The sequence below is a fragment of the Hyaena hyaena genome, unplaced genomic scaffold, assembly GCF_003009895.1.
Source record: "Hyaena hyaena isolate Hyena2069 unplaced genomic scaffold, ASM300989v1 scaffold_62, whole genome shotgun sequence".
NCBI classification, from domain to species: domain Eukaryota; kingdom Metazoa; phylum Chordata; class Mammalia; order Carnivora; family Hyaenidae; genus Hyaena; species Hyaena hyaena.
In genome coordinates, this window is record NW_024080694.1 from 1,645,886 (window position 1) to 1,654,935 (window position 9,050).

General features: G+C 55.5%; 1 protein-coding gene across 1 annotated transcript; it reads right to left on the bottom strand.

The window, feature by feature from the left end:
- Positions 1–336: 336 nt before the first annotated feature.
- On the bottom strand, positions 337–8,437 carry TRIB1 (tribbles pseudokinase 1). The gene is made up of 3 exons (XM_039231990.1): positions 7,435–8,437; positions 5,159–5,451; positions 337–2,728 (listed from the first exon to the last, which is right to left on the bottom strand). Exons 1-3 carry the CDS (start codon positions 7,792–7,794, stop codon positions 2,263–2,265), a joined length of 1,119 nt encoding a protein of 372 aa, XP_039087921.1. The 5' UTR covers positions 7,795–8,437; the 3' UTR covers positions 337–2,262.
- Between the last annotated feature and the right edge of the window lie 613 nt (positions 8,438–9,050).

A 9,050-nucleotide genomic window follows, 5' to 3' on the forward strand; every position in this document is an offset into this window, starting at 1 on the left:
AAAAAAAAAAAAAAAAAAAAAAAAAAAAGCCAGAGGGACTCTTCCAACTCAAGACTTATTTATGTTTGCTCCTCTTTTAATGTTTTTCGGCTCCATATCAACCCAGGGCCCCCACCAACCTGATTCCACCAAACTGGCTTCAGCCATCAAAATGAATTTGCCCACTTCAATGGAGAACGTGAATGGATTCAACTCTGGTCATACATAATAATCATCTGTCTATTTCTGCGTTTCCCCTGTGATGTTCCGAACCCTGAGGCCAGAGACCTTTGTGTCCCCAGCATGAAATCACACCAGGCAAAGGCAGATTTGGGCTCCAAAGAAATGCACTGAGCCTATTTACGAAACCCGATTTATTAAAATTTCTCTACAAGTCAGAAACGGCCGTCTCACTGTTCACATATATACACATGTACAGGAAGGATCTAGTGTTTCGGGCTTTCCCGGCAGAAGCCCCAGCTGGCCCGGAGTCCTCGGCCGGGTAACGTATCACAGATACAACAGTCAAGCAACCACGAGCACGATAGTACAAGAGGCCTCCGCCCTCCCTCTTCTCCGAGTCCCATGATTCTGTCAAGGTAATATTGCCGATAATCATTCACATTTCACGTGGTTTTAGACACGCAGGTTATTCAGACAGACACAGACAACAAACCGAGCCTCAGGGCCAAAACAACACATATCGGACGATAGGTATAAAAGGTAAAATATATATACAAAGTACACAGTACGTGAGGTATATACAACATTCTCACAACGCAGGTTAGTTGTTTGCCGAGGCGTAGCCCTTAAAGATGACCTGCCCATCTGTGCCATTTCTCAAAATACAGTATGTTTGGTTTACCCGTTTAATCACCTGATTTCAGTACTGAGACATTTACTGATATCTCGTGGGTTCTTGGTTGTTTGTTTTTTTAATGCGAGTTTTGCAGTTTCTTTGTTAAGAGATGTCTTTTCGTAGGTAGTGAGTTCCCACCTCTGGAGGCATTCAAACAGACGCTGACTCCCACCTGAAGGAAGCTGAAGTTGATGGGGAAGGTTGGGGGGTGGGGGGTTAGGAGATGGCAGAAAGAGGAAAAACTTTGAAAGTCTCTTCTGACTTTAAAGATTTGGGGCTATTTCACTCCGGATGCTGATTACAGAGTTGTATTCATAAACCACATCAAATTTAAAATATTAACAACCCATCATGCAAAACTGCAGATGTGACACGTAACGCCAGAGGCAGACCATATGCATGAAGGGGTTGCAAGCGGGTCTGAGAATCGTCTAAGACTATCCAAAACCCACTTTCTCTGAAGCACAAAGATGTTTACCGTTTGCTCTTGGGAGAGGCGAGGGAGTCTCCCTATCTTTCTCCTCCTAGACAAATTACTCCCCCGTGAGATGGTCTTGAGGAAAAAAAAGGATGCAGGCTGACCTGTTTCAGGGGACCCAACCAGGCTAAAGGTTTCCAAGAGCTCAAATGAACGTTTAAAAATCTGCCGTCTCTCTGAGCCCAGAGTTCTGAAATAGCCAAGGAGTTCGAATCTCTTGTGATACCCCTCCACGGTTAGCTGGTAAGTGCTTTCACAGCAAAGACGGGGACATTTCAAGGTCAGAGAGAAGGCATTAGTGCAAATGAGGTCGTGGCAGGAAAACAGAAGAGAGAGTCTGGGTTTGGGGTTCAGGCAGGCTCCTGTGCTCCCCCAACGCTCTGCTCCAAAAACGGAGCAGGGTCATTGGTAACTGTGAATGTGTAGACAGGGTGTGTGTTAATCCAAACCAAAAAAAAAAAAAACAAAAAAAAACTTTCCAAGAGAGAAGCTAGGGTAGCGAACGTCTAGCTCCCAAAGACAAGTTCGAAGATGGCAGGTTCATTGGCCCAAATGATTTGTCACCCTGTTAAAAATATGGTTATTGCCCAAAATGCCACTGTGCGCCTCACTTACACTCCCTTTAAAACGTAGGAGTTCCTTTCGTTTGACCACACGTGCTGTAGAATATCTCCATGCTCTTTGTCACCTAGGAAGATGCAGCACCCACCCCCCCCTCCCACCCCCGCATCTGCCAGCGGGGCGGTTGGTTGGTGAGGGTTCTCGTTAAGAGGGGCAGCCGATCGGATCAATACACACTCATCACAACAAACGGGGGCGGGGGGGCCACGTCGAGTTCAGCAGCTACAGTCTTCACGCCGTCACGTGTCCGGCTGGCACCACGCCGAGAGGCCCGTCCATCTTTAGAAATGGAAATGCTATGTGTGAGAATTGAGGTTTCTGAGGTTTAGCAGAAGAAGGAACTAATGTCACTGTCCTCCTGGTGCTCTGGGACAATCTGGTCTGAAGTTCCTATTTCTGAGTCGACGTAGCCAGGTTCCAAGACAGACTCGAACCAGGGATGGAGTAAGATCTCGGGAGCCGTGAGTCTCTCCGAAGGCTCGCGTCTCAGGAGGCTGCGAATGAGGCATCTGGCTTTGGGGGAAATGTGGTCAGGAATGCAGAACTGTCCGCGGCGGATTTTGGAGAAGAGGGCACTGGGGTCTGAGTCATGAAAGGGGTATCGTCCCACCAAAAGGGTGTAGAGCATCACCCCTAAGCTCCAAACGTCGGCCGCCTTTCCGGAGTAGGTTCCCGTGGTGTTGAGGATCTCGGGGCTCACGTAGGCTGGGCAGCCATGTTTGTCTGACAGAGCATCGTCTTCCCCCTTGATTATGTGTGTATCTTCTAGACTTTCCAGTCTGAGCTGGCTTCTGCGGGAGAGGAAACAAGCTATTACTTCCAGATCAGCTGCTATGAAAAACAAGGCCTCCTCTATTAACAGCGCCCACAGGCCCTGAAGGCAGGGGCCCAAAGAATGCCATTTACCCCTTCATCCAGTAAGCAGTGCTCTGCAACCACCAGCCAGGACTCAGGGTTTCACAAACCAATACAAACTGCAATAAACATTTGCAAAGTATCGAGAGAGAGCCTGGGGCGGGAGGGTATGATGCAAAGCCCCAAATACTATTCATTATGCTGGAGCTTAGAAGAGATATCCTAATAGGGTTACACAATTTACAAAGTTCACATTGCAGAAGCGGGAGCCGGTCTCGGGGGGAATTGCTGACATTTTCTACAAAAGCTATCAGGGAAGAACAGTGCATCCTACTTTCCAGCTCCTCCCCCCGCAACCCCCCCCCCCACACTCGCCGCCGCGAGCATCCTACAGGCCGATCTTATTCTTATCGCGCCATTGAGCTGCCAGGGCTACGTGGGCCCACGCTTGGCTTTACAGAACATGGGGCCCAAAGTCACTGCTATTATGCACATATGTCATGCTGACATACACACACAAAGGCAACTCTGCCCACCTGGGCTCAGGCCTTGATAACTGTGATGAGAAAGGTGCCAGGAATGTTAATTACATTAATTGGGGTGTTTAATTGCAAAGAGCACTTAGCCTGGACCGAGAGGTTATGTGAGCAAACAGAAGCGGCTGATGGATTTGAAGGATGTGGGGCCTGCAGACATCTGTACATGCGGGTGGGACCTCAACCCCTGAGCAGATTTACTTTCCATGATTGGGGGGGGGGGTTCTCTGTCCAGGTAACAGTTTAAGTCTGAAATATCTTTCCTCAGAGGCTCTCTTGCGAAGATGCAGGTGCCTCCGTATTCGGATCCAGCCACCCACGGTTCACGGATTCCCCCCAAAGCCAGAGCCACATGGAAGGCGGGGAATCCTCTATTATCTGGTGGTGGCTTATGCTCTTCCCTGCTTCTCTGAAATCGCCCCGTTTCAGTAAGTCACTTGTTGTGAAGTCAAATGCAAACATTTGGTACTGGCTAATGGGTCAATTTCTTTTCCTCTCAAAGGTCTGGCTGGTTTTTTTTTTTTCCTTCCTGCCTTCCTGTTCCCTGGAGTGTAGTATACATGTGCTAACTTCGGTATGTCCTCAGCCTGACCTCCCCGTCGTTATGTAAAATACCCATTGGTTCTGTAAACGGAAAATATGACTCAACCCTCACTGTCTGCCCCTGATTGGCTGCTGTAGTACTAAAACCCTGCACCTGTGCTAGTTACACGAATAGCGTCAGCCTGCCATTGCTTAACCCTCAGGTTGCCAAACTCCGTGCACATGACATTCGCCTGTGCAATGCGAATTTCAAAAGCTGGTAAGGAGGTGTGTAAGGCATGTTTCAGAAAACACATCAACATATCAAAGGAGCATGTTCCAGGAATTGGAAACTTCTCCATTGCAAACACTTGGCTTTTCTTTGCTAATCGGTATGTTCCAATAAGTATTGCGAGGTGAGGTGCAAAGCCAGGCTTTATGGCAGTTCGACCCCATGCTCTGGAGTTCAGGGTAAAAGTGCACAGGTGGGGGAAAGCCTCCAATGGAAAGCTACCACAAGAATCATGCACACCCCTCTACAATTCTACAAGGGTATTGCTCTTAATCTCTCCATAAGGGATGTGGCCCACCTCTTAAAATCAGGTGAGCTTTATCTCCTGCGGCTTCCCGAATTCCCTGGTCTGAAACCACAACTCTGAATCTTAGTGTCTCATTATTCTCTTATCAAGCTCATCTCGTCCTTTAGGAGGTAAGTCACGATCTATACTTAGCAACCCATTCCAGCCAACTTCCATTTATTATTCAGTGTGGCTATTTTCTGAAGACGTACCCAAACAAGAGGTCTAAAAATCACCAGAGGATGTGAAGAAAGGACTGGGGGCAGCCCAAAGGGGAACAGGAATATGGTACAGAGGAGAAGGGCACAATTCTGCAAATCCAACAGTTTAGCTCTGTGATACTTTCTAGGTACAAAAAAAAAAAAAAAAAAAAAGCCCCACTTGGTAGAAGCAAGGACTTGACAACTTCCTTTCGGGGTCCAGGTTGTGATGGGCAGGGTGACATCCGTACCCCAGAAGAACTGACCGACCTTTCTGACAACAACGGGGAATAAACTTGATCCCGGAGTGGAAGTGGGGAGGGCATCCTGTCACCATGTGCATGCCACAGAATGAAGCACCAAGGTGTCCCCGGGCCACATCCACGAGTGCAGAATAAACCACCCTTGGCCATGGTTCCTCAGGAGAGGACTTCTAAATACCACATCTGGGACAACTGAGCCCTAGGCTCTGCACTCTGCACCTAACTGCGCCCTGAAAGGGCACAGGAGGAGCTGTGGAGGCTGCTCACCTCTCCTCCGTGGAGAAGACAAATTTCCTAAGTTTCAGGTCCCCAAGCACGATGGCCGACTGGTGGCAGTGGGCCACCGCGGAAACAATCTGCTTGAAGAGCCGGGCGGCCTCCTCTTCCCGCAGCCTCTTCCGGCTTCGCACATAGGAGTGCATGTCCCCAAAGTCCTTCTCAAAGAAGACGTAGGCCTTGGTTTCCCCAAGGATCACTTCCACGATGCCGGTGATGTTCCTGTGTGATGGCAGCTGGATATAAGGCCTGATTTTGTCCTGGTAGTGTTTAATGGGGAACACCTGCAGAGAGATGGGGACCCATTTAGGAGGCTAGGAAAGCAGAGGCTGCCTTCTACATCCCCGGCTGCAGCTCTCAATCTTGGGGCTTTGCTGGATAGCAAGTCTCCTTTCACTCACACCCCCTTATCTCACCTGCCTCTAACACCCCAGACCGGCAACACCTAGGGCTCTGGGCTAGCAAATAACCACTGAGTTACCATAGGGATGGTTCCAAAGACCTATTGTCTATATGGGCTACCTCCTTTCACGAGGCCATCTGCACAGGAGAGCCAGGCCCTAAACCCCCACCCTCTATGCCCCTGTGGCCCTCCCTTGCTTGCAGGAGAGGGCGTAGCCCCAACAGAAGGTGCCCGCTGGGATCTCCAGGAGCCAAAAAGCAGTCCCTGAAAATGCATGACCTCCTCAGACCCAAAGTGCTCAGTGCAGAGAGAGCACAGAATGTGGCCAGTCTGCAAGTAGAAGCTTGGAGGGGCTGGGGAACACAAAGATCTGTCATTAGTCAGAAGGAACAGATGACTCGCAGAAAAGACTATGACAACACAGCCTTAAACAACCTGCCTACAGTCTGACTCAGGTATAAGCAGCCCTGAGTTAAAATTGTCGCAGGAGGGGTCTGGGATGTTCTCCAAGGGTTTTTCATTTGTTTGTTTCTCTCTCCCCCCCCCCTCTTCCCTGGCCCCACCTTCACCAGGGAAATGGGTAGCATCTCCTCTCAGAAGCTAGCTGGTCTCTTTAAGGGCCTTTTGTTTAGTCCGGTTACTCATATCCTAGACTCAACTGGAAACGGTGACACATGGCCTGTCACCATCTGGATTCAGCTATTATCTGCTCAGAGGAACTGGAAGGGGTTGCACAATGGCCAGACCCACCCCACCTCTGAGGCCTGGCTGCCCTGGCACCAGCTAGAAAAATCTCTCTGCCGCCCCCCTCCCTCTCACCCCACCCCTCCCCGAACCGCTCTTAGCCCCCGATGCCCGAGAAGAAAAGATTTTCCCCCCTTTCCACGGGGCTTGAGATTGCATTTGGAATTTCATTCAGATCGGACACTAGGTGGCAGCAGCAAGCCCAGGGAGGGGAACCGCGGGTGGCGTTCAGGTGAGTCGCGGAAAACCCAAGAGCGACTTCAACTGAGGAGTGACCCTATCTTTTCGAGGTTGAAAAGCAGCAGCCCGGAGGATCCTCGGGGAGGTCCGAGGCGCGGGTCAGGCTCGCAAAGCCTGGACTGTGGGACATGTTCTGCGCCTCTGGGCGCCGGAGGAGCGCCCGGGAGGATCCTGTTTCTAGGAGTTCCGTCTCTTCCGGAGAGGAATCTCTCATGTTCAAAAGAAAATCGCCAGCCGGAAAAGAAAGACATGGATGGAAGCGAGGGTTCTCGGCCGGTGTGGGCCTTTCATCATCTCTGCTCCTGACAAATCCCCCGCCCTGGCTGGAAGACCACCCCAGACCAATCTCTGGGGGTCGGGGTGGGGGTGGGGGGTGGGGAGGGCAGGGATGAGGTTCTCACCCCAGTGCGGACTCAAGCCGGAATCCCCAAGACCCGCGCCTGACACGGGCCTCCCACCCACAGCTGAGCCCGGGTGCCTTGAAGCCCCAGCAAGGGGCCGCCAGCTGCTCCAAGCTCCAAGGAGGCACCCACTTCAGGGCCTCCTTCCAGGACAAGGGGCGAGGGGAGCGAGGAGAATGAGAGCAGGGGAATGGCACGGCCCTGGAATCCATTTCGATTCCACAACTTACTTGGGACGCCGGGCGCTAAGGAAAGAACAGAGAGAAAGCCACCGAACACCGCACTTCCTCTTGCCCGCAGAGCCCCCATTACACCACTCCGTGCGAAACCCCTCAATCCCCCAAAGGGTGGACCTGGCCAAAGGCCGCCTACCACGCTCAAGTCACCGCAGGCGGCACCTGAGGCCGAGCCCCCAAGCACCTCTGCGGGCTACCGCGCCCCCGCACCGCCCCGGAGGGTCCCGACCCGGGGACGCCTACCTTGCAGCGCAGCTCGCGGCCGGTGTGGATGCACAGCGCCCGGGACACATGCTCGCGCTCCGCCAGGGGCAGCAGCAGGTAGTCGGCGATGCGGCTGGGCCCCGGCGCGCTCCCAGAGCCGCCGCCAGCCCCCGGCGCGGCGGGGGGCGGCTGCGGACTGCAGGGCGAGCCGGGAGGGCTGAGGTAGTCCGGGGGGCTCGGGCACTCGGAGAGGCGCGGGCACTTGGCCGCCACGGCCGCCGCGTCGTCCGCGTCCAGCAGGCGTTTGAGCGGGGCGCCCCGGGCGGCCGGGAGCAGCAAGGCCGGGCCGCGGGGCTGCGAGGCGCCGCTCATGGCAGAGCGCACCGGACCGACCCGCATCCCGTCCCGGGCCGGGACGGCCCCGGCTTTGTAGGTCCCGGGATCCGCGCGGGAAGGCGCCGAGGGCTCGGAGCCGGCGCCGCGATCTACTCCAGCCGGCGGGATGGACTCGGCAGACGGAGCTCGGCGCGGCCCCCACGGGGGCTCGGGGCTGGAGCGGCTCCTGGGCGCTCGCCTTGCCCGCGGGAAGCACGCCGGCCGCGCGTCCGGGCAGCAGAGGCCGGCTCGGGTCCCGGGAGCCCCGCGGGCACCGGCTTGGGGCGCCCGGCCGCGGGCGGCCGCCGCTATTGTTGTCGAGGCCGCCGACAGTCCCGGAGGCAGAGGCGGCGGCGGCGACTGGTGTTCCCAACGTCCCGAGCCGCGAGGGCAGGATTCCGCAGGCTCGGCGGCACGGCGGAGCAAATGCACTTTCCAAAGCCCCAAGTCCCGGAGAGAAAGCCGGAGCAACTTTTCCGCGGCGCTCGAGATCCTGCGCGCTCCTGGGCTCCCGGCGTGTGTGTGAGCGAGCGAGCGAGACGCGCTCGGAGAGAGTGAGCGAGTGTGAGCGAGTGAGTGTGTGCGCCGCACCGATCCCGGCCAGTGCACTCCTCCTTCCCCTTTTCCTCCACCTCCTCCGCCTCTCGGTGACTCACGCTGTATACACACACACACACTCACAGGCCGGGCTGTGTAAACAGTTGGGAAGCCGGGTTGAGCAATGAGGTGGCTGCGGCGACTCGGGCCCTCCCGCCCGGCGAGCAGTCACCGAAGCGGAGGGAGGAGGCCGGGGCGGGGGAGGGGGGGCGGGGGGAGGAGGAGCTGGGTCGGCGGGGGCAATGGGGGGTGGCCCCAAGGCTGGGGATGCTCCGAGCTGCGCGCGCTCCGGCGCAGGTGGTGTGTCCCGAGCCGGCTGGGACGCGCGCGCACGCCCCCCGGGCTGGGCAGGGCAGGAGGCGGCGCGCGCCCTTCCGCAGGCCCGCGGCTCCGCCGGAGCTGCCGGGGGAGGGGGCGGAGGAAAAGTTCCCGTGACGTCAGGGTCCCGGGGAAGTGGGCGGGAGGGGCGGGGCCGCGGAGGACGAAGCGACCGCTGATTGGTGCGCGTTCCCCATTCACACCGAGCACAATGGACTATGGGCGCGCGCACCACGGTTCCCTGCACCCGCAGCTCGCTGCAGCCGGTCGCTTACGTCGTTGGCTTCAGGGATCCCCCCCACCGCCCTGCGCCCTGAGACCTCTGATTGGAGCCGTGGGCGCCGCCCAGGCCCCGCTGCAGCCAG